At 35.2% G+C, this 26,687-nt stretch overlaps 1 protein-coding gene across 10 annotated transcripts in view; it reads left to right on the top strand.

The window, feature by feature from the left end:
• Window positions 1-26,687, top strand: part of VPS13B (vacuolar protein sorting 13 homolog B) — a 491,200-nt gene that overhangs the window by 221,642 nt on the left and 242,871 nt on the right. For 9 of the 10 annotated variants that reach the window (XM_074885247.1, XM_074885238.1, XM_074885283.1 and 6 more), the window contains 2 exons: window positions 10,654-10,801; window positions 22,279-22,406. In XM_074885247.1, the coding sequence (XP_074741348.1) occupies window positions 10,654-10,801; window positions 22,279-22,406 (276 nt within the window). The remainder of the gene's footprint in view (window positions 1-10,653; window positions 10,802-22,278; window positions 22,407-26,687) is intronic. The other variant, XM_074885274.1, reaches the window with a different exon arrangement.

Here is a 26,687-nt window from a genome sequence, read left to right on the forward strand (position 1 = left end):
ACTGCACATAATAATAAAAATTACAGTGTCTGTCATAGTTGTGAAGAAACTTTATTTAAAAAGAAAACTACACCTGTATTAAACTATCCTTAACCAAAGACTGTTTTCTTTATGTAATACTGTAATTATCCTAGGATAAGGATTCTAGTCAAAGTTACGGCCTTGTATATTACTTACTAGAAAAGTTTTAGCTTGTTACCGTAGTCTAATTTGTGTTACAGAACAAAAATGCTCTGTACAACCTTCATAACTTTTGAATATTTAATGGAACAACTGTAAGACATGATGCTTTCAAGCAAGTGTTATGGTCAGAATGCTATTGTTTGATAAAGCTCTTTTCTATTTCTATTGCAACAGTAGAAAATACATCACTTTAGAATTCCTTGTGTGATTCAGAGATCTTAAATGTTAAGATATTTTATGTTTTAATGTCTACTTAATACAATATTTTGCTCTGTCACTTTGAGTAAGTTGAAATTGTGAGTTCTATCTGAGAACACAGAGTCAGAAAATCTTTCAGCACATTTGATTCTGTATACACATTCTATCAAGTAATAACATTATGAGTTCAAGAAGTTAAATCAAATTAATTTATTTGGGACCACAACTATAGCCATGTAAACTTCTGATCGCATACAACATAAGGCTGGGATTGTTTGGCTCCCCACAGACAGGTATACCTTCACATACTGGAACTTCTTCAGATTTGTTTGCCTTTTAACTATTATTCTGGGATTCTTAGGTTTATAATGCTAATTTGGCAGTACATATATTTTATATCTTTACTGAAATACTATGTGTAATGTAATTGTGTTGGTATGGTTTTGTCTGAAAGCATGAAAAGTTAGAAATAACAGAACATATTTAACTTTATAAGCTGAAATTATATAAGTCAAAAGTAAGCATAGAAGTAAATGAATTTTTACAAAACACATGGATTTTCAATTATTTTTTCCATAAAGCTGTACTGTGTCTTCTTTAAGATTAATGGGATGAAGCCAGCAAGAAATGTGGCCTTACTGAGATTTTATTCAACTGGAACAGAACAATGGCTGACTGCTGTGTCAGGGTGTAGGGGTACACGCAGCTCAGTGAGGACTACCCCTTTTCGTTTATTACTGTTAGACTATTGCTAAACCTACCTCTGTTTGCACCTTGCTTCCCAGAAGCTAATAATTGTAGAACTAGTGTGATAGCTGAGGCCATTATGTTCCTTGGTTTGTACAGTATTACTTCTTTACACTTTCTCCCTTCCTTTGCCCAGTGTGTCTATTTTGTACAGTTAGGTTATAAACTCCTTAACCATGTTTATGTAGTATCTAGTAGGCTGTCAGATGTCCTGATATGTTCTTAAATGGTGTCTGAAAAATGTGATGAATGATAAATGAGAATTTTAGAAGTCTGACTAAAGGTAAACACCCAAAGGAGAGACTATTTAAATGAAAAGCTAAGTTTGGCACAATAATCAGTGAATATAAACAGGTTCTTTGTATATTTAGTCTAGGAGTAAAAGATTTTGAAATCTTGAGTATTAAAACTACAATAAAGTTTCTTGCTGCTTTTTATCGTTAGAAGGAAGTTTTCTAACTTGTTCCTATATTGAATTTTATGTCTTTAGGAACAATACATTTGACAACTGTTTGCAGTAGAAGAGGATTGGACTTAGTGCTAACTAAATAATATGTTAGAATTTGGAAATTCACTTAATATACAACTCTTCTTCATAAGTTATGGTTCTGTGCAGCGTGCAAGTTACGTCAGTCTTCCTCACATTTACTTTAAAAGAATAGAATTAACATCTCTCTCTGAACTGAACTTGAGGCAAACTCTTTTTCTTACGTGTGAAGTCTGCAAAATCGTGTTAGTTATTACAGTAAGTTGTATGAGGTCTTGCTCAATAAAGAGTCTGTTCCAGTGCTCAGTCACCTTCACAGTAAAAACATGTTTCTTTATGTTCAAGAGGGAACCTTCTGTGTTTCAGTCTGTGCCCATTGCATCTGGTCCTGTCACTGGGCACCACTGAGAAGAGCCTGTCTTCATCATCTTCACACCCTCCCTTCAGATATTTTTTCACACTGATGAGGCCCCCTGTGAGCCTTCTCTTCTCCAGGCTGAACAATCTCAGCCCTCTCAGCCTTTCCTCATATGGAAGATGCTCTGGTCCCTTAATGGGCCCCTTCATGGCCCTTTGTTGGACTCTCTCCAGTATGTCTATATCTCTCTTGCACTGGGGAGTCCAGAACTAGACCCAGCACTGCATAGAGGGGAAGGATCACCTTCGTTGACTTGCTGGCAATACTTTGTCTAGTTTAGCCCAGGATATCATTCACCTTATTTGCAGCTAGGACATTTTGCTGGTTCTTGTTCAACCTGGACTCACCAGGACCTTTTCTGCAAAGCTGCTTTCCAGCTGGGTAGCCCCCAGCATATACTGGTGCATGAGGTTGTTCCTCCCCAGGTGCAGGACTTTGTACTTTTCATTGTTGTACTTCATGAGGTTCCTGTCAGCACACTTCTCCAGCCTGTCACAGTCCCTCTGGATGGCAGCACAAACCTTTGGCATATCAACCACTCCTCCCACTAATGAAGATCTTGAACAGGATTGGACCCATTGTTGACCCCTGGGGTACATTGCTACTTATTGGAGTCCAGCTAGACATTGTGCCACTCATCACCACCCTCTGGGCCCAGCCATTCAGCCAGTTTTCAGTCTACTTCACTGTCTACTCATCCAGCCCATACTTCATCAGCTTCTCCTGGAAGATCTTATGGGAGACAGTGTCAAAGGCCTTACTGAAGTCAAGGTAGACAATATCCACTGCTCTCCCTTCATCTACCAAGCCAGTCATTTATTCATAATTAACACTGAGAACATTGAGGGTACGTCTTCCTTGCTCCATCCTTTCCCCCTGTCTCTGGGCACTGGGATTCAAGGCTGGTCTTGCTAGTAAAGCCTGAGGTGGAGAAGGTATTCAGTACCTCAGGCTTTTCCAATAGGAAAAGCAGCTTATGAGTTTCTTGACTTGATACCAATATGTATTCCCATAGACAATGAAATATTCTAACTGGTTCTTTTTTAGATCTTTTGCCCTCCTGCTCCTTTCCTTTTGTAAACTCAAGTGAACTCAAGAAGTTAGTTAAAATTGCATAATACTTATACAATTAATACACATTTTTCAAAAATGTTTTATGTTGATTTCATATCTAATAGCTCTGAATAATGTACAAAGAGAAGAAAATACAGTTGTTTAGTGTCAGAAAAGGAAAAAGCACATGGATTGGTAACAGGGACAGGAAGAGGTAAGGAAAAGATATTTATTAACATGAGAGTATTTTCACCTCATCGTCAGGTGATGGTGTTTCCAGGTTATCAGTGTAGCAAGTATTACATGTTATTTTGTATTTGTCTAGAACAAGATACTATTGGTAGATCATCTTTCCTGTTTGGATCACTCTGCTATGTGTACAGTGTGCAGTAATCAACATCAGAAACCTTTGCCAGCTATTGGGTTAAAAAACCCAGAACAACCCAGACACAATATATATTAAGGTGGCAGCAATTGTTGGAATTTATTTTGTTAAGTTATATTAGTTTATTCTTCAACAATACTGAGCTGAAATAACTTGAGTCTTGGTGTAGAGCAAGGAATAAACTTTATAAATCAAAGTACTGTAACTTAAAGTTCAAAACTTGTTTTCAGAATCCTGTTTTTGACTTGCAAGCTAGAGACGTCTTAGAGGTGTTATAATTCAGCACCTTGTGAACACCGTGCCTATTAAGATACACCAATTTGTTAGTTTAAAAGAAATCACAGAAACGCAACCAGAACCTTGCTAGAATCACAAAATCACAGAATCATAGAATGGTTTGGGTTGGAAGGGACCTTAAAGATCATCTAGTTCCAACCTCCATCCATGGGCAGGGACACCTTCCACTAGACCAGGTTGCTCAAAGCCCCATCCAACCTGACTTAATGTCTGTGTTAAAATAGAGTGAATTTGTCATGCTGTCATTTTACTAGCCTATTATGTGATCGTTCTAATGGTTAATGGATTGATTCTCAACTTCTTAGTACTTAATATGGCAGGAATGAAATAAAGAATATACTCTGATCTTGGTTTTCTGTAGTTCAAAGCCTGAAGAATAGATGAAAAGCATTCTGGAGAAAGTTATTCAATAGTAAATTTTTTTGTACTGACATTTGGTGTGTTACACCTATGAAATGGAAATACTACAAAAGGTTTATAGTTATCAATATTTGTAAAGAATATTATGTTAGACACATGGGTAAATGTTTTGAATGTAAATGTTTTGCTCTTCAGCTCTACATTTTAAGAATTAATGCATTAAGAAGACATCTGATAAAAATGTAATTATTCTGCTTTATATACAGTCTGTGTGACTTCTCAGAGTTAGTATGAGCCAGATACGTTGCACTCCATCCATATGTTCCACATCAAAATCGCATATTTTACATTATCTGGGTGTTAAAAATAATCACATTTTTCGTTCCCTAAATTTGTTAGACTTTCATGAAATATGTTTTTGTTACCACCATTTTTTTCAGTAACTGAGAGTAATCCATGAAGTTGGAGCAGCAAATGCAAAAGACATCTTACATACCCGGCTTGATGATTGATGAACCTATGCTAGATTTTAAGCAGGGTTTAAACTGGCACAGAAGTTTGATTTTTTTTTTTTTTTTTTTTTTAAAAATGTTCTTGTATGTGTCAGCCAAAATTGGTGTGGTTTTTTTTTTTTTTTTACGTACTTTACTCTGTATGGATCGTTTTTGGTCAAGTGGGCTATATGTGTTGCAGCAGTAGTTGTGTTAGTGTAGTATATGTGCACCAGTTGCTTGCTTACTGCTTATTAATAGTTCTTTAACTCAGCATATCTATAATATATGCTTAAATCCCTTGTGTTTGTTTGGTCTGAAAACCCCGCTGAAAAGGTATGTTCTTTAGTGCTTTATGAAAAGTTAATTCGAACAGAATTTGGGAAAGATACCACTACAGAGAGTGTCTTACTCTATGTATGCTGTTTAGTTAACGTTGCGTCCCCATTAAAAAGCAAAACAAAGCTACGTTTAGAGGCCTTGTTTTCAGTGATTTAATATTTTAGTTTGACTGTTTTTTAAGATTTTTTCAGATGTGGCTTGTGGCAGTGAGGCCTCATTTCTGGTAATTTTAAAATATTTTTAAAATACTTAATTTTTACTCTTTTTTTCAGATTTTTTCAGAAGTGGTGCATTTTATTTTTGTAAACTGGTGGCATTTTTCATATATTTACTCTCCTATAAAAGCCTGTACTTAGCTTTGCACAGGTAAATATTTGAAGAGATTTTTTTTCCTTGGTAAAAAAGCTTTAGTTGTAATTTGATATGAGATAGTCAAGTATGTGATACTTTTTGCAGTTAATAAGTGCATGTAATCTTTCTCAAATGCACATTACTGTAAAGCCTTTGTGGCTTGCCAATACTTTTCTTACATTACTCATTTCTGTGAGATAAAATGACTAATTTTAGTGAAGACTAAACTGTCAAAAATGTGTACATACACCTATATGTAGATGTATAATATCAATGCGTATGCCCACATATTTCTTCCATTTTCTTTGGCTGTTCAGCATGTGTGTGTGTGTTACTACCTAATTTAATGAGTATTTCGGTAACAGAGTAGATCTAAACCCATCAGTGCAGGGAGAACATCCTTAGTCATACAGGAACAACTAAGGAAAAGACATTGCATCTGTTCCAGATTCATCATGCTTTAAAGCACTGGAATGTAATACACCTACATGATTCCATAATCCAGATTTCTCACTTTTTTCATGAACATCTACACCATAGAAGACTGTGTATCCCAGTTCAAAATCAAGAATTTTTCATCAGCTGGGTAGGTAGATTACAGAATTGGTCATTAGCAATTCAATTCAATCACTTTTTTTCCTTCAACTTTTTTCTCTGCTCTATTTCTCTATTCTCTTCCGTTATCTTAGGAATTTTGCTGTGTTATAAAATCCTTTCACTGCTCTATGGAAAGTTCATTGTTAGCTAAGGATATTATCAACTCTTGATGGTATGTTTTGGGCAATTCTTCATTCAGAGGTCTACATCAGAGGTCTCTCTGGAATGTTTGCCTAAGATGAAATAATTTTATCATCATGACTTGTTCAGTAGACTCATGTAGAACAATTCCTCTAATTTGATCTGGTTTAGGATGACTTTTGGAATACTGCAGATCTTTGTTTCTTTAAGAGCCAAACACTTCTGGTAATGAATGGCAATGAATGAATGACACAACATAAGGGTAAATTTCAGTACCAAAATTTAAGATTTTTCCATGTTGTAGCAAAGTTGGCTGTTGAGGGTAGAGCTGTGTTGCCCTTCTGTAGTTCTAGTTTTTCTCTCCTACCTCAATAAATAGCAGGAAAGGCTTTGATAAAACAAGCATGTTTCTATGGTAGATGTAATTATCTTCTTGGTGTGCAAAGATTTCTCAAATTATAATAGGTTTTGATTTCTGATATTACTTGCAGGCCAAAATCACTGTGTTTATCCCTATTGGGATCTGTCACCTCTTACCCCAAGGAACACAATTAAGTTTCTGAAGGATGCAGGAATGAAGTTGCTGTTTACTTAAGGAACTAAAGGTACTTGGGTCTTGAACCTTGTATTTTCTACCTTCATAGGCCCCTTGAAACTGCTGATAGAATGCTTTCAACAGTTGGTGAAAATGTGGGGATTCTTGGCTGACATCAGTTCATGACATAAGTTTGGAAAGATTACAGCTAATCAGTGATTGGTCTTCTATCCCAGCAGAGCACTTTTCTGAGCATACCTGAAAATGAAGCAGTCACAGAATTTCATTTGAATTAGCAAGTTCATCTGCCAGGAAACAAGGTGCTTTTATGAACCCCAGGGGTTAGGCATGCCTAATCTTTTTAGTTAGGAATTAATTTAATTTTAATTCATGTAATTTTACTAATTAATTTAATTTTAATTGGGAACTAGGCCTAACGCCTAGTTTTGTTTGAGCTCTCTAAAGCAATTTAGGTGCATGCTTATATTATTAATCTCAGAAATCAAAACAATGAAATGTCACTCTATAGTCAAGCAGCGATTGTGATTTCATGATATTAGAACTTGTTGCAAGATTGGCAAGGTAGGTCCTCCTTGCTGTTGGAACTCATTCTGGCACAGCTTGGACTGTCTTGCAGCATTGGTAAGTACTCTTCTCAGAGGCAGATAGTGATTGCATGACAGTGCTCTTAGATATTCACAGAACACCATGTCCCCATTCCAAAGACTTCATTAATTTTTCTTCCTGCTTGCTGGTTGCAAGCTACTGCACATGTACACATCAGCCTGTGTGCACGCAGCATCCGCCATATGGGATAGCTGGGTTTGGTACCACTTCAAAGATGGCAACCCGCAACTGGGCTGAGGCTTCTGAATTCAACATTTCACAAGCCAGTGCTTCATTTTTTCCTTTAGTAATAATATTAAAGTTCCTGTCTTGGAATATTCTTTTGCCTTTGGTTTGTTATCAGGGAGGTGATTGTATAGGCATCCCTCAAATGAAAGTTACTCATCTGCTCGGTTGGCCAAGTTTACTTTAGAATGCATTTCTCATGTTCCCAGGTCTGCCTGCATCCTCTTCAGCCTCACACTCATGGGAAGTTATAAATCAGAAATAAAATATTTAATTAACAAAAATCCCAAGTAAAGTAAAACATTAATTTATTTCACCTGAGGCAAATTTTCACTAGCCCTCTTTACAGGATATTTTAGCCTCAGTTAGTTGGCATATTTCCACACAAATCAGAAAATACTTGGGGCTTGGTATTTTTGGCAGGTTGGTTTTTAGCTGTCGTTGTTCTGTGCCTTTCTCTGATTTTCGATCTTTACAATTTCCAAAGTCATGTTGACCACACAGTATGAAGTAAAATAAAAAATATGATCTGAATCTGTTGATCCATTTACATGCATAAATAGCATAAGTGTATGTGTGTGTTTTGTGTACACATACTTAGCATGGTGTGTAATGTGTTAGATTATTTGTGTCAATAAAATTTAAATTTGGAAAGGATAGCTTTCTTGTTATTTTTTTAGCCACCACTTAAAAAGTTAATTGTAATAATTATAGTGGAAAAGTAGTAAATTTTCTTGAGTACCATGAATTATTATTAATCTAGTATTCAGTGTATAATAGCCACAAAACATTGTTGCATTGATAAAACTGTGGTCAGTATTCTAGGACAGAACTTGGTTTTGACTTTGTGTCCACAAAACAACCTCATATAAATGTTGCTGTAGTTCCATAACTTTATTAAATGTTTTTTATTTATCTTCTTTATAACACTAGCAATTAGTAACCATAAAGCTTACATCCCAAGTAGGTGTGTTAAATTTTGCTACATATTACTTTATAGCTAACTTTTTGGATTCTTGTGATGAAATGCTTATGATCACACTTGCCTTCAATGTCTCCTTTCCCATTAGATTCATCTTCTGAAACAGCTGTGGGGCTCTTGTCATCTGCTATTTCCCAAGCCACAATTTCCTCATCAGTTTGTGGCTAAAACCCAAATCTTGATGATCCTTTTCCATCTAGTTCAACGTTGATCTTTCATCTTCTGCATTCTTTTAACCAGAAATCTTTTGCCAAAAACCTGACAAGATTGTACTGGGCGTCATCAACAGCAACATCAGGCTTGATTTCAGTGAGCAAAGATGAAACAGCTGTTTCATTGTCCAGATCAGCACTCAAGCACTCAATATTTGGTCATAATTTTTTCCAGCTTTGTCTGGCTGTGATAGCCTTGATGTTTTTCACTATTTGACTAGTGGTGTAACTTATATTTTGCTGATCCATTTCTTCAGTGGTTCAGAAAAAGATACTGCTTCTTCAGACAGTATTTCCATCCTGTTGGTTTGTACTGTCTTGTATTGTCTGTGTTCATTCTTCAGAAACTCTTGCTTCACTTTGGCAAGTCAATGTTCTTGCAGTGTTATGTCCAGAGTTGCCAAATCATGGCTCAACAGTTGCTGTCATGGGAAAGCTGCAGATGGCTTTGCCTTATGAAAGATTGTATCAGATAAACTGCTAAATTTTGAAAATAAGTCATGTAAAGTGTGTGACGAAAGTATGCATGTGGGAAATATTGCACTGGTGTAAAACTTGTCTTTTCAAAGCTGATGGGTTTTTTGCTGCTGTTATGGCAAGAGGACACCAAAGTGGCATGTTTCAGTGTTCCAGAATGGCTTTTTAGTGCTTTTGGAGACAAAGCTGATGGCTGTACATTCAGAGGGAGGAGGAGAAATGAGAGTTCTGTTTGTCATTGACATTAGTATTTTCCTATTAACTTTGCATACCACTGTATGTATAAGTTGTTTGTATTCACTGGAGTAGGATTAAATAGTTGATTGTCTTTCTTATTTTAATTTACTTTTATAGTGGAAAATGGTGAAGGCGTTTGGAAGTCGTTCTCCTTCAATTAAATGATTTTTCTGTTTGTTTTGGGGTTTTGTATGTGTGCACATGTTGCACACTGCTGGATTCAGTGATCTGTTTTCTATTGGATAAAATTTACAAGCACATTGCCCGCCTCACACGAATTTGTTTCCCACAGAGATTCCTAATGCAACGTGTGAGGTTTCTCATTACCCAGCTATATGGATTACATTTTCACTCCAATACCAACAAAATTAAATTACACAAAAATTGATTAAGATGCATGTAATCCTAATGTCTGATCTTTAGAAAAAACTTTTGTCATCTTTAAATGATAACCCTCTGCAAAATCAACATTCTGCTTTTGTCAACTGGTATACATCTACAATTTACGTAGCAGCTAATGCTACAGCAAAATGTTAACAGCCAACTGTACAGCAAAATTTAGGATCCAATTCTTTTAATGATTTTGTCTTTTCTAGCTCATGTTAAAAAAAAGTAACAACAAAACCAATAGACTGTATACATCTGTGGACCTTCACTTCCAGAACCCATGTGGATTAATGCACATCACTATTTTCTGGTCTTAAAATAAGGATGCAGTCCTTCTAACTAGATTTTAATGCCTTCAGTTTTGTTTAACAGTGTCATATTTTGAACAGTTTGTCATTTATTGATATGCTTGAAAGACAAAACAATTAGAAGTCAGTAGTGGTCAGAATTTAATTTGATATTTAAAATGTGAGGAACAAATATAATAATGTATAAATCTTTCGGAGTTTAATAAAGGTTGATAACTTTCTTTGCAAAACTTTGCGATCTTCATAGCTGACTAAACTTTCCCAGTTTCCATTAAACATTTAGAGAATTATTTTAGTTTGGTCATCATCCAGGTTTATTGACATGCATTTTGATTGGGTAACAAGCATGGTATTTTAAGTTAATACATTATATTTCACTTTTTCTGTTATTGTAGAGCTTTTCTTCAGAATAACATGACTAAAATAATTATAAGTGCAAGTCTGAAAGTAGTGTTTCATAATTTATTTTCAAAATATATGTGCACCAATCATTGTTTCAAGTTGTCTTCTGTACATTTCAAAATCTGTAGTTTAAGACACGCTTCTTATGACGTCACATTCAATATTAATGTGTTTTGGATTTGAGTGGTTCACAACAGACTTTTTTTTTTAGCAGTCTGTAGGAACTGTTCCGCTTGGTGTGTCAGTAACTCGAAAAAAAGAGGATGAAGTATCAGTTGGAAGTGCACCTTTGGCAAGGCAGCAATCAAATCAAGCCTCTGAGTATGCCAGCAGTCCTGTCAAAACAAAAACAGTAACAGGTATGACCACTTAATTGAAACTAGCCATTCTGCCTTTGAAACCTCCCTCAGCAATGTGGGTCCACAACTGAACAGCATCAGCTGTGCAAATACTGTGGAACAACTCTCAGTTTTAAAAAAATATTCTCCTAGAAAATTACAACTTTTAAAATTAAAAATACTCAAACTTAGATTTTGAAATATATGTGTGGGGTTTTTTTGTCATTTTCATTTAGGTACTATCCCTGATAGTTTCATGTAACATATTTTCTAAAATGAGATAAAGGAGATGTATTTTCAATTTAATATCTGCTATTTGCCTTGATATTTAATATTTTAGTCCATAATTTTATCAGACTTTGTGATTAATCTCTTTGATTTCAGTCAGTCTGTTCAGATTGCATAAAGTCTGGCATGTATGGAAGTCAAGATTTGTGCATAAACAGTTAAAATTCACTGTTTTCAAAATCACTCTCCCATAGAAAATGTATTTGTTGGCATTTCGGTTTGTGGAGTTCAAGAAGTTATTAAATTTAGGAATATTTTCTGGCCACTTAAGAGTGCTAAAGTTAAACTTTGTTATCACTAATCAAGATGATATGGCTTTCTAGGATTTTCTGGGGTATTTATTCATATAATACTGTCTGCAAGTAGTAAAGTAGGAGATTATCCAAAAAAAGTGACTATCCAGCTGAGACTTTTAGTAATCCTTCTGAAATACACTGAACAAATTCTCTTTTCCTTTGCATTGATGTTTATTTCCAGATAATCATGAAGTACTTCAAGATGTTGTCTGCTTGAAACTGAGATTACAGTCTTGTTCATTAGTGGTAGGGTTAATTGTTATTTTGAGATTAAAAAGGACTAAAACCAGAAAATCTGTTTGCTGACTATTATGTGGGTTGCCGCGTTATCATTGGTAGTAAAATATTAGATTCATTTCAAAGACTTTTTTCTATTTCATTTATGAATATACTTTATTTTTACCATTTGTCCTTTTACCTTTCATTTATGAATTACCTGTATTTTTGCCTGTAACGAAATGACTGTACTAAGTATATTCTTGTTTTAACTATATTTATCATCTGTTCTGCTATATCAACATCATAAATGATATGATTTTTTTCTTCTGGAGATTAATTCTACGTGTACCTGTGAACAAAGCATAAAGGTGTAATTCACTAGAGAAACTTACGTAATTTTGAATATTTCACATTCAAAACCAACTATTTATGTGAACAGATGCTAGTTTGTGTTAATTACCGGTTTATAAAAGTATGCATGTAGTTTGCAGAAGTAGCTTTGTACTTGAGTTTTTTTAAAATTAGTATCCCAGTCTGGTACCTGCTCATCTCGGTAGCCAGTTTTGATCTTCAGCCTTTGTTATTCTTCACCTTGAATATTATCTTTTCTGCAGTAATGATCACACCAGGAGAGTCTTCTAAAAGAAAAGAGGGAGAAATGCCATGAATGTCAGTTTTGGTTTTGGTTAGGGTTTTATGTGTGTGAGCGCAGAAATGATAAAACAAAATGATAAATTATAAATAATGTCCTGAAAGCAAAAGAAGGATTTCTGCGCATCTCAACTTCTTCCACTTTTTAATTTGAAGTCAATATCAAGATGTGTTTTAAATTACTTAGTACAACACACACTGCAAAAATGAAAATTTAATTTTTAGGTTTCATTTATGTTAGCTACTGCTTTACTCATTCAGTTTATCAAATAAGTTTAGCCTAAATGCTGGGGTTTTTTTGTGATTAAGCAGATATTTGGCTTCTCTATAAAACAATGTTGTGATATAGAGTTTGATACCAATAAGTGAAGGGTGATAGTACTAATTCTCTCAAGAGTTAACATTGGCTAAGCATTTTCTTTTTTTGAATTAGAAGCAGTCTTCTAAAGAAGAGATTACTAAATTTGGTTTTATTAATTCTCAGCTGTTAAAAATTTGTTGAAAAATGTTACTTTTTTTTTAAGTGAAGCTACATACATATAGCAGAGTGTCTGTTTTGTTAATTTTTAAGATGTAGTGTGCCTGACACTGCTGATTTGAAGGCTAGCCAGTGTTTTAAAATGTCTACCTGTTTGTTGTACTCTGGAGATAAAATGCCAGGTATAATATACTTGAAGTATTTGAGATATATATGCAAAAATGGGGAATAAAAATATAAAATGAATGCCAAAGAGCAAAAGCCTTGCATACTAATGATATTATTTAAAAGAATGCTACCTGTCTACTTCAGCAGACCAAACAGATTTCCCTTAATTAAAGAAAGAAGAGCCATGTCACACTGCAGTGCCATGCAGGCTTGTTCTCTGAATAGCTTCCCGAAACTTCATGCGATGTTAGGAATTTTTCCTGTAGAGTTCAGCTGTTCATCAGAATTGACTTTGCACTGGAAGATTCAGGGGACAGTAAAAACCAAATATGTATACCATGTCACCAAAAAAAGTCTCCGCTTTGATTACAAAGCAACCAGTTACAGTGGTTAGAAAAGGTTGCATGGGTGTAAGTGTGAAAGGTGAGATCTCATTCTTAGAGAAGTTTCAGTAGATCCTTTCTTTCAAAATTGGTTTCTTTACAGGTACATAATGTGCTGGAATATGGTGGATGAGTGACTAGTTCATTAACCTGAAAACAGAGTGCCTGTGATTCTTCTCCTTTGTAGTTTTTCTGGGTCCCTTGCTCCCACAATTTTTCACTTTGTTTCCTTTCTTTTAATTTCACCTACTTTCTGTCTGAGTTTCTTTCATTGGGACAGGCTTGGGGAGGAGTGGCTGGAGAGCTGCCAATCAGAGAGAGACCTGGGGGTGTTGATTGACAGCCGGCTGAACATGAGCCAGCAGTGTGCCCAGGTGGCCAAGAAGGCCAATGGCATCCTGGCTTGTATCAGAAATAGCGTGGCCAGCAGGGACAGGGAAGTGATCTTACCCCTGTACTCGGCACTGGTGAGGCCGCACCTCGATTCCTGTGTTCAGTTTTGGGCCCCTCACTACAAAAAGGACATTGAATTACTCGAGCGTGTCCAGAGAAGGGCAACGAAGCTGGTGAAGGGTCTGGAGCACATGTCGTACGAGGAGCGGCTGAGGGAACTGGGGTTGTTTAGTCTGGAGAAGAGGAGGCTGAGGGGAGACCTCATCGCCCTCTACAGCTACCTGAAAGGAGGTTGCAGAGAGCTGGGGATGAGTCTCTTTAACCAAGTAACAGGAGATAGGACAAGAGGTAATGGCCTCAAGTTGTGCCAAGGAAGGTTTAGACTAGATATTAGGAAGCATTTCTTTACAGAACGGGTTGTTAGGCGTTGGAATGGGCTGCCCAGGGAGGTGGTGGAGTCCCCATCCCTGGAGGTGTTCAAGAGGCGGGTTGACATAGCGCTTAGGGATATGGTGTAGTTGAGAACGGTCAGTGTTAGGTTAATGGTTGGACTGGATGATCTTCAAGGTCTTTTCCAACCTAGACGATTCTGTGATTCTGTGATTGTTTGTCTCGCCTTTTTAAACCAGCAATACCACACTGGCTATAGGTCTAGGACATATAATGCTACCTATGCTACAGAAGCATTCTAGGTAAAAGGGGCAACGATCCTTGTAAGCCTGGTGTTTCTTAATCATCAAGGCTCTAGGTACAGATGCCTTAAGTTGTCAGAAAACTGAGATTCCTACATTGATAAAACTGAGACTCCTACACTGTTATCAAGCACATATGCATAGTCTTTGCAGATCAAAAGAGAATTGTATCTTAAAATCATGCTATTCAGGTGGTGATTTTGATTTTATCCTTTTCAAGTCTAGCATGATCTCAGCAGTCCCTGCCTTGAGAACTGCTAGAAACCAACCCTATGTATTAAATGAAAGCAGTTTGTAATCACAGCTGTAAAATGATTTAAAACACTATCTTGAATTCAGTTTATTAGTTAATGGCTGCTGAGACCTTGCCAAAAATGAAGCATGGGAAAAAAGCAAAACTACTATTTATATGGTATCTGTCTGTGAAAATCCAAGGTTTCTGTTCTTAAGTCTCAAATTGTAGTTAGATATAAATCTCCTTAATGACAGAGGCTTCAAAAATAGAATGAGGTAATAGAATATATGGTTTAAATTTTGTATAATGTGGCTGTGAACAAGCAAGGTGATAAAGAAATATTAGAAAAAGTAATAAGTATTTACCTCAGTTCCTCTATCCACACACTTCTCCCATTTCCAGCAATTCAGCAGTTCCCTGTTCAATGTATAGTGATTTGCAGACCCGTAGCTATGCGTAGAAGTATAGCTCTTATGTCTGGGTAGTGACAAAATGATTAGTGTGTGTGTGTATAAATATGTAATATATATATAACATACCTATATAAGAAGATATTGTGGGCTGTAGTAGATGGATAGGGTAGTCTTTGAAAGCTGTCCTGTGCAAACTATTGAATAGTGATTAAAACCAAAGTGTCAAATTTTATTTATATTGACCAGCAAATGCAAAAGGATTAGAGGACAAACAAATTAGTTGCATGTGTATGCATAGAGTATAGGATTGCATAAGCCTTATTTCCATAGGAAACCTGGCAAAGAAAGATCCCCACCTTTTCTTTCAATCACTTCCAAACATTTGATAGTGTAGATATAATAATGCGCTTATAAGTTGGTTGTTAGATACTTACTGTAACTGGAACTTCTTGGTTGTTATGGGAAGTGTTAGTAATTCGATTTTGAAAGCTTTACTCAAGCAATTCTTAAAATTCCTTCAAAGTATACACAAGATGTTTTTGAACCACTATTAAATACTTCGCCATGAAAGTGGAGGAAAGTGGAAGCTTTAAGTGTAGACATATCTCTATTTTATTTAGACCAACTGATGCTGTGTTAGTATTTTTATTTGAAGTTTCATTTTAAGTTAATAAACTTTCTATTGAGTACATTGTGGCAGAATATGACCTGTATGTAGCAAAACTGGATGCAGTTACTGATTCCCCCCCCCCCCTCCCTTTAAGTACAACTAGAATGCTAAACTAGATTCCTTCTAAAATGAGCTGTTGGAATGCAAAATACTGGCAAATGTGAGAGAAGTCTGGCTGGTGAGAAATCAATGGATTATCTGAAGCGTTTGAATTAGTAGGTCACTATTTCTGCTCAATGAACTGAATGATTATCGTTTATTCATGCCTGCTATGAAATGTATGACTGATGATTTATTTGGGAAGGTGAATGAAATTAAAGAGATGCTGAATAGACAAAGTAAACTAGGGGAATTTAAATCTGATGCACATTTACCTAGGGTGCCTGAAAATACTAGAATTCTTTTGGTTTTATAAATAGAGTTTAGTTCTTGGAAGGATTATTTGAAAGGAAGGTCTCCATTCACAGCTGATTTATAGTAACTTCGAAATGGCTGGACAATCATATACCTATATTGAGAATTAATTATTGTGAGTTTTCATAGCTAGTAAAATGTTTGACTTTTGTGTTAAGATGGCATGATTTCTTGAGTTTGGTGTGTAGATTTCAAAAACATTAATAACACAAAGCGAATGTAGTATATCAAACATGCTTTCCGTATGGAGAAATTCAAAGTTGAGAGAGAAAGAATGGGTGTTTATTTTTAGATTATATTTAAAAGACTAAGAACTTTCAGTGTATTTTTAAAAAGGCAGGAAGTAGGTAGAATTGCTCCTGCATTTATCAGAAAAGTTCTTGCAAATCCAAAGGCTGAAATTCTTGCTTCATAGTATAACATTTATTTGGAATTATTTGGAATGATAAGCGATATTAAGATAAATTCAGGCATGGACTTTAGATATGAGCATACTTATAACACATTTTTGTAATTACTAATATAGTAGCGCAGTTTTGCCTGTTAAGGGCTGTTACTGATTTGTATGAAAGTGTCAGTCCTTTTTTATTTTTGTTCCCAGAACTAAATAGGTATTTTTTTGCTAGAAACAGTGCACCAATCATTAAGAATTTGGTGGAAGAAAATGCAGACCATAACCATTCCCTAGTCAGCCCCCACTTTCACACAGAAAGATCCTTTCTGCTTGCACAACCATGTTAATATCACATTTGTCATTGTTTACTGACATATGTTTACTCTAGAGGAAGGCACCTTGGGTAAAAAGTCAAAAGCCTCTGTATTTTAACACTTATTCTGCTGCTAATTGAATAACGGTTCTAATTTAGTCACTACGCCATGCTACACTTCTGTGCTGCCATTTCCCTGGGTATAAAGGATTTGCTCTGGCTAGTTGTCAGGGACTGTGTGGCTCAATTATCATCTTGATTGATAAAATCAATGTATAATCTGCACCATTAGTAAAGTAGAATGCAAAACGCTCAAAGCACAATAACAAAATTATTTATGCAAAGACTGTTCAGTAAGTGGGCAAGCATATTGCATGTTTTTATAAGCTTAGAAGGACTTCCTGCTGTTATTTTAGTTAAGCACTGCTTTTATTCTCAAGCATCCTGGTGAAGAGTGCAAACTTTTTTACATATAGGTCATCATAGTCTATCCTTAGAAAATAAAATCTCAGTTACATGAGTAATTAAAATATCAGTCATCCAGGTATGGGAGTATAGGGAGTAATTTCTCTTAGGATACCGCAAAAATGTGAATATTTCTGAAACACTTCTGATGGATACGGGTGGTTCAGAAAATACTGGTAAATATAGCTTTGAGCTTCATCTAATGGTTTCAGTGAGTCTACTATTTAGATTAACATTTTATTTTTAAATTGGATTGTGGGAAAAAGTAGTACTTTAAGATAGGAAATTTTGCAATTTCTTGTGTTTTAATATTATATCATGGAACAAAATTATATGGAAATGCATTCTATTGAGAGCAGAATTTATTTCTTTGGCTGTCATACATATACACACAAAAGTGAATAACTTGTAATGTCTTGATATCTCTCTATATATAGACATATATATTTAGTTCTGTTGTGTTGCAAATATAAAAATATGTAGACTTATGAGGAAAATTGGAATGTAAACCTAAGGACAAACAAGCTTTTATATAACAAGTTTCGCTGAATTTTTACTTTTGCACAATATTATTTATAGAAACCAAAACCCGCTGATTTACAGAAAAGAGCAAGTAAGTTTTAAGTAGGTGGTGGGTTGGGGGTGGGCTAGTTTTTGTTTTGTTTTGCATATGAAGAAACCAATTAATCTTCCACCAAAAAAATCTGTAGGCCATTTAGATTTTTTTCAGAGTTGTTTGAAGTTTGAATTTTCTCCTCCACTGCATTTTAATCTCATTTCTAATCCCTTAGACCCCTTGATCAATTCCTTAATGACTTGCATTTGTCACAAACACCTTGGTATTTTTGTTTGTATTTCTGATAAAAAGCCATGTCTAATGCATGAAAATGTGAGTAGATATTAAGAAATCCCAGTGAGTTCTTTGACACTATGGAGACTACTTCTAATTTTATCAGAGGAAAAATCTTTCCAGAAAGAGCCACGTAATAACAGAATGCTTTCCTCTGATTTCTTTCTTCTTTTAAATACTATTAATGTTCATGTGTTTTGCTGTCATGGCCTCTTAGTAACTATGATTAGTTTGCAGTAGGATTTTTCTCAGCTTAACTCAGTTCTGATGTGTGAGAAGTTATATGACTAATGATGTGATGTGAGAGGGAAAGCTTGCCCAGCTTGTTGAGGTCATATGACAGATGCATTTTGAGTACGGTCATACGATGGGATGGTAAAGAGACTATCTATCCTGCAGATTGCTGCATGGGTGTCTGTCTGTGAACCTTGTCTTTCAGTAGGAGCTCTCTGAGCTTTTGGAGATCACTGACATTACAGGTTTGCCTGCAGCAGGATGACCTCTTCCAAGAAGAAGCTGCTGCCCTCTTTATGCCTGAGGTATCTGAGGCTCATAGTAGCCCAGGAGAAATGAGTCATCTTGCGCCAGAGGGATGAGATATGATAGATCTGTACAACATACAAATTAGGAACAAGGAATTAGCATTGTAGTTTACTTCACTTTAGTTCAGTTGTTAGCTGTAAGGAGAGAGGAGGAATGGAAAGCATGAGGCCAGTGGTGAGTACAGTTTATCAGTAGCCCTCGACCCAGTAGCGGGAAATCTCTGATCTGTGGTCTTTTCTGCTTTGACTTATTTGAGGAAATGTCCATTTGCCCCAAATCTTCATACTGCAAAAGTTTTATTTTCCCTTTCATGTTCCTTAGGTCACTGAATATTAATAGCACAGAATAGCACCATTTTCCCCAAAGATCTTTTTGTTTTTAAAACTTCTAAGTATTTTCTGGATTAGACTTCCAAAGCAACCAGTTCCCAGTAGGCTGAAAAGCACAAAGGAGACATATGTCTATTTAAGCAGATGCCTCTATCTAGGATTTATACCTATAAGTCTTGCTTAGTGTCACCTCCTACAAAGAGAGTACATTTAGGATTAATTTTGCAGGATTGCCACTTGGAGCTCCCTCTGTGCTTTAGCTGTAAATTGTGAAATTAATTATGAAAACTGCTGCTTCTGGTAGCTCAATCCTGATTGATCTGATCGGTCCTTCGTAAAAAGTCTGTTCATTACCAGTGTGTGTTCTGAAATTGATGGTGAGTGTGGTGGCTTCTGAGTGATTGATAGTTGATTGAAATCATTGTGGTACAAAAATAACAATTGCACAATATGGGACTGGAAGATGGGAGTAGGAACATTTTATGTTCCTGTACGCTGGTTTTCTTCAATATTCACATTGTACAACCTGAAGCAGCCCCCCCTCTGTTTGTTTCTTTTTTTTCTTCATCAGCTTGTAAGTGTTCCATACAAATCGTATTTTCTGTCTAGCTATTGCTTACTGGCTCCTGGCTTCAACACAAGGCTGATTACAGTGCCAGGAAATGTTCCTAGGTTTTCAGTTCAGTAGTAGCTGAGCAGCATAATTATTTTAGGAGATTAACTTTCATACCAAGAGAGATGGAGCTGATCCAGTCTACATGTCTACTGTAGAGGACTAAGCCAAACACACATGATAGCCACATCAGACTGCTACAGTCTCTTAGTAACTGTCATCTACTGATGGCCTTGCCTGACGGGGAATTAAGACGCTGTTCTGTCCCTGCATCCCTTCAGACAAAACTCTGGGACTTACCAGTACAGGAAAAAAATGAACAGAGGACTTCTTTCTTATTTTCTTTTCAGGAGTTTCTTCTGTGCTTGTTTCTTCTTTCCACTCTGAAACACTTCTTATTACTTCCCTATTTTCCACGATTTCTGGTTGAATGGTTCCTTAGCTGTTTGTTGGGTTTCAAGGCTTTTTTTTTTTTTTTTTGTATTTTGGTTGAGTATGGGGTGTTACAGTGAAGCTGTTGTCTATCATGGATAGTCCTGAAATTTAAATCAGCTTTGCAGGTTTGAATTGCACATATATGGAGAGAAACAAGTGGTGCTTTGGCCAGCTAATTTTATTTTTAATTCACAGATAGTTGTTTCTAGCATTAAAAAGTTGATTCCTCTAATTGAGAGAGAATTAGCAGGGTGTGTGTCTTCCAGTGAACAAAACATAGGAGACTGGAACAAAGCCTAGTTTTAGATCCCACTCATGAGGAATGCACTTGTTCAGTGGCATAGGATGTTGATATTCCCTGCTGATTGTGTTGTGGAATATATCTGTTCATCCTGACCTGAAGCATTCCTGCCAGTGAGATTTCCAGAGTCTCACAGTGACTTTGTATACTGTTCTCACCCTTACCGACACTTGTATTTTGGAGTTCTATGCTCCAGTAATGCTGCTATTTAAATATTTCTTGATACTCAAGCTGTTCCTAATTCTTACTTTGTAATATGTGTAGTGTAGGGACTGACTACACAGGGAAGATGGTGTGAACTGAGGTAGCGTAAGAAGTTAAAGCAGAACAGCTATTCCTCACTGAATGTGTTTGTTTTAATCTATTCATAATATGGATGTAATACTCACTGCATGGCATAAAAGTGTCCACATGAGAAAATATTATGAAATAGCTACTCCACGCTGCTTGTCCATGTGAACAGTTTACTTGTTTGTCTCTCCAGCACAGCTGACAACAAACAATCCTGAAATGTCATGCTTTTTACGTTCTCGTGATCCAATTTTCATTCTTTATCATTCTAATGGATCCATAATTGGAGCCAGGAATATCTGAGAGGACTAATTGTATTGAAGCCATAAAAATTCTCTTTCACCGTTTTTTGACCACTTCTCTTTTTCAATCTTTTGATTCCCCATCAGTTTAATAAAGTTAATGCTTCTCTTTCTTTTCAGATCATTAAAAATACTATTTGTTGAAGGATTTTGTCTAGAATATTAATTAACTCTGGTCTTTCCTAGCCTTGATGGGAAAAACATCACAAATTTAATTCCTCAAGTGGCACTAACATTGCACACTCTTGGCAGAAATTAATTTCTCAGATGTTTCATTTTTAAATCTTTGCATGTTTCCTTGCATGATCAAAACTGACTGAAGACCCACATATACTTTCGCTCACCTGAGTTCAGTTGATAGCATAATTTTGTTTTAAGATTTTTCTGTAGTTTGTATGCCACAGATTTCTTCTAGCTGTATAATTGGGAGACATAAATTGTCACACTTGTGCTGATGTCAATTTAGTTGAAAATGAAGTCATGAAGACTTAATAATTTATTCCTGCAGTTTTGTCAGCTCAACAACATGTAGGTCAAAACTAGAAATGTTAAGGAAGCTGCCAATAATTTGGGGAGTATCCCAAAACATAAGAAAGAAGATATCTGTAAGAGATGACAGGAAGAACTATGTACCACTCATACAGTCTTTAATGAATTTGTAGTTGTTACTTGATCTCCTCACTAGTCCTCTTTTGAAGTTCTACTATGCTCATACTCAATTAAATGCTTCTGTTATCTAAAATCTTTTCATATTCATGTGACTATCAATATAAGAAAAATTCTCTTTTTACTCGAAAACATTAAATTATGCTGAAATATTTCATACTTTTATCTTTAAGCTTGACAAAGTAAGAAAATGGCTTAATTTTCATGCCTTTTTTTTTGGAAGCATACTCAAGGTTTTTTAAGTGCATTTTTAAAAGAGAACAAATGAAAGGCTGTAATTTAATATGGGCTGTCTTTCATTTCTTACAATGAGTTTAGAAAACTAAAATCTTTTTTAGATTACACTGGCAGCAATGTATATGAAAACCTGTTAGATTGCTATTCCGTCACCAAATAGGTTATCACACTTTGAAAACTGTCTTAATTTGCTTAGGTCAAACATTCTTCATAATATTTTCTGAACAGTTTACATTTTAAAAAGTTTAAACATTTCATTTCATTGCATTTCTCACTAGGCTTAACTGATACAGTTGTATTGCCAAGTTTAAAACTAATAATAGACACACTATTATTATGTACATAGTGAGAGAAAATCTCTTTTAGAATTTAAAACTAGTAATCTTTTTATTTGCTACCAGTAAGTGTGTTGTTTAGTTATATATTCTTTGTCAAACTGAGTTTTGTTATTTGCATTAGAATCTCGTCCCTTGTCACTTCCTGTGAAAACCATGCTGAACTCATCTGAAAGCTGCAGAAGTCCTGAAGAAAGAATGAAGGAATTTATTGGAATAGTGTGGAATGCAGTTAAGCGCCTTACACTTCAGGTAAGATGAAAAGGAAGTGAAAAAACCTATGTCTTTCCAAACTTTATGATACTTTTTATGCATCCTAGTGCTTTTTATTAGAGGGTTTTTAAAGGAGCTCCCAAGTTTTATTGTCTTATTTCAGTAGTTTCAAAGTCTTAGAGAATGAAAAATAAAATATAGATTTTTGGTAAATTAAGCAAAGAATGCTTTGGTTTTAGAATATTAGTTTTTGAAGCACTTTTTTATATCTAAGGGGAAGACCCTTAAAAAAATTATATGAAGAAAAACTGCTTGTCGCACTTTTCTGTATTATAAACATAGCTATACGCTTTTTTTATCCATAGTTAGATTTGCAGAATACCTTCCTTTTTTAAAATATTAGAGGAAAGTGTGTATGATAAATACTTTCTTGGGGTGTATGATACAATATGATGTTATACAGTGATGGCTCAACTGCTTACTTGTCTACCTTTTCATAAAGGACAAGTAGATGACCACGTGGATTAAACAATTTCATCCTATACTGCTCTAGACTTTGATTGCTCATCATTAAAAGCAGAGTTTTCATGTAGCAGTATATATGCATGCTATTCACAAAAAAGGCCATGTTGGAAGTCCAGTGTTAAGATTGATCAAGTACTAGATGGCTTAGAAATGCTAGAATTAGGACTCCGTTCTTCCAAGTATATATCAAGTGCCTGCTTAGAAATTACCCTAACTTAAAAGTATAGTCTGTGCCTTCTGAATAGTACATTCTATGAGATTGGTATTTTATGGTACACCAGCATACAGTAGCAAAACTGGTTTTGTGTTAAAATATAATTAAAAAAAAATACACACACCCCTGTTTCTGATGGAAATTATTCATTGAATGCCTGTTATTCTTCCTACCAAGAAATGTATTTATTTATAACAGGCTTATCCTGAAACCTGTGTCTGTCTTACTCCTCTTTCATGCAGAAAGTAGTGTCGGTTCAAAATATTAGAAAGGCTGAAAGTTTAAGTTCCGCCTGAGCAAGAACTTCAGGCTTGTGACTTGATTGCAGAACACGCTCAAGTTGAAGAGATGCTTTCTATTAACTCCATTTAGTTTTCAGCCAGCTCTTTCATCATAATTTCGTGGGTATTTTGCTTGTTTTCCTTTCTTTCTTAATGGCGTCACCACTAGAGATTAAAATGGCTAGATAAGGGAACTCAAGAGAGATAATTTATAAGGTCTTTGAAGGAAGCAGTATATTTTTTTATGCGTCTGGGTGGTACCTAGCACGATGACACTCCCTATGTAAGTGATGCTTATAGTTTGAGTCATAATAAAAATAATAATATAATACTGAGGATGATGAAGAACTGGATCCTTTACGAATGGGGAAAATTGAATTGGGATGAATATAGTCTGCTCTTACATTTTTCAAGGTACGCTTTGTTACGTGAACAACCAGCAAAGTGGATTTGTTTCAAAGAATGGGTAAGATACTGACCAACTAAAAAGGAAGTTTTTCTATTTGTTACCAAATAGAAAAAAAGGTTGTGTTCAAACTAGTGGGTTTTTTATGGAGATAAAATCTGATGACAGTGATAGGCACATGTTTTCTCAGAGAGTAATTTGTAAATATATCGCTGCTCTAATGTAATACGCTCATGGATTAGAGCTAATACTGGCAGAGATTTTTTTTGTGTTAGATGCTCTTTCTAGATTTATTTACTACTTACAGGGTTTTTCGGTAAGGTACTCGTGCTTTCAATTTTTGTCATTTTGAGTATGAATTTATATTTTTAGTTTTTATCTATGTTGAAATTAAATGGCCCTATGAATTCATACAACAGCTTACACAGTTTTGATATGTTTTATCCTTATGGTTTGATCATATTTGGTAAAGTATATGCTAATATCTTGCCAGAAGGACATTACATGATACCAGTGAAAAGTTTCAACAGACTCCAAGGAAACACCACAGGAGAAGTCCCAAGAATGTGCTTCCAAATAAATATACAGTAGTCCTTAGTTAAATATGAAGGATTTATAGATATGCTCGTTTTTCATTTTATTATTGCTAGTAATCCCTATGTGTATTTTATTTAAATATATTTTTCAAGACACAAATGTATATATGTAGCTTTTTTCCTTCAGTACCAGCCTAAATGGGAAAGCTGAAGTTTGTGCAAGGCAATGTATAGAGGATAAGATGATGAAGGTTATGACTCTGTTTGTTTTTCAATTCAAGTACAGTATGATACATTTATTTTATTAAACATAATATACTATGCATTTTATTAAACACATAAATATATTTATATGTTAAATTCATACAGATTTTCTGTATTTTATTATCATTTGGCATGAACAAGGCACATTTCTAGAATATTTTGGTTAAGTGCTGGAGCACTTAGACTCTAAGGTTTTTTTCTAAAGCTGTTTTCATGTTCCTGGATCTTTTATTAACATGATTGTAGAACAGAAAAGTCTGTAGTTGTCATCAGATAAAACAGTACTTCATAACTTAAAATCATCAAAGGATTATTCTTTTAGTGGAAGTTTGAGTAAGTAAATGTGTTTGGAACCAAAGTAACTGGAAAGTTTATTTTGGATCCAAAGCTGGTACTTGCTTAGCCCTAGCCCTGGCTTGCTCATGATAGAATATTGCATGAAGATTTTGTGCATTGGAGTTGTGGTAAGCTATTAGTATTTAAGTGAAAAGACTTTCATACTTAACTATAAAAAGTTGTTTTTATTATTTAGTTGTTGTAAGATTTTTATATGCAACCTTGAAGTCTTTTTGGCAGTTACGCTGTGTAGGAGGGTAATACTCACTTTTCATGTGTTCTTCTTAGTAATATAAACACAATTATTTTTAATTGGTTGTTAATGCTGAATTCCAGTGAGAACAATGAAGGATCTGTATTAAAAGCAAATGAATTAATGAGTAATGTTGCAATGAATGCCAACTGAATAAGAGTGTAATTATTACATATAAAACTTAGCCAGATATTCCACATACCTTTAAATATCCGAGATTATTTGAAAAAATGAGTCTGTTTCCTGAAATTATTGAAAATAATATTTTCTTTAAAGCATATAATTTTTACAAAATGTTAGTCAACGTGAAACATTGATTGAAAGAACAGAAACGTAAGGATGAGATTGACTAGAGTTCCTGTTCTTTGAACAGTGGTCTTTATTCATGGGTCAGGAAGAGATTCTGTGACTTGTAACTTAGCAGTTACAGCTATCAGCAGTTATTTAGCAGTTATGAGATAGGATGATTTCTTAAGTTGGTTACTTACCACAAACTAACAAAAAATTAAATTTTCCATAACTAAATAAAAACTTTTAAAAATCAAGCTTTCTTAGAAAAGAATAGGAATACCACATAGTGCTAAAACATTGTGTTTTAAGTAGTCACAGAAAATGCAGCTGATCCCTATTATAGTCATGTACAGGTAGCCTGTGCTCTTACTTCTCTTACTCATGTACTCTGCCTTCCATTTATATTATTTTTACTTTTTGTCTAACTTCAAAACATGAATTTCTGACCTGTCTTCTAAAATTCTAACAGTTTGTGTCTGACTCAGCTGCAGATGGCCTAATTAAGTAGAGCTAATTTGGATGTCAGAGGCTGAGGTATAGTCTTATAGTAATGACCGCACCAGAACCCCTACATGAGATGTATAACAGTGGTTCTTTGCAGTTTTGGAAGTCATTGCGAGATGACTCTGCCAAGAGTATATGATGGATGATGATTAGTGTGAAGAGATATCACTTTCCAGGAGACACCCTTATGTGAGTGTCACCTTGTGGGTCATCTTCAATGCCTCTAAATGGTTTATATAGCTATAAGATGTGAGATAGGGAAGGGAATCTCCTTATGGTATCACTATCATGAAAGGCTGTGAAGACTTTTGTACAACCTGTCCCTCTTTGTTGCACTTGTGCAGGATAATTACGGCATGTCACCTGTTTTGTTTCACTCCCACCCACCCACCCTCCTCAGTTAGACCTAATTCTTCTGCAGCGTGTATTTCACTGTTGTCTCTATTGAGCAACATTCTCTTTTATAAAACATGAATTTAAAACACTCCATCTAGTCCAGTAACTTAATATTTTCCTTTTTAGACAACAGAGTCTTTAAGTCATTGCACTTTTTTAGGCTTTTATATTAGTAAAAGCTTAGATCAATACGCTTTGTGTAAATTTTTAGAAGTGGATGGGAGAATGCTGCTTACTTCATTGGTTTATCGTTAGTGTGCATTACTTAGCATGTATAGACCTTGACATAATAGAATGAAAATAGGGGGTGATTC

This window comes from Strix uralensis, chromosome 1, assembly GCF_047716275.1.
Source record: "Strix uralensis isolate ZFMK-TIS-50842 chromosome 1, bStrUra1, whole genome shotgun sequence".
NCBI lineage: Eukaryota > Metazoa > Chordata > Aves > Strigiformes > Strigidae > Strix > Strix uralensis.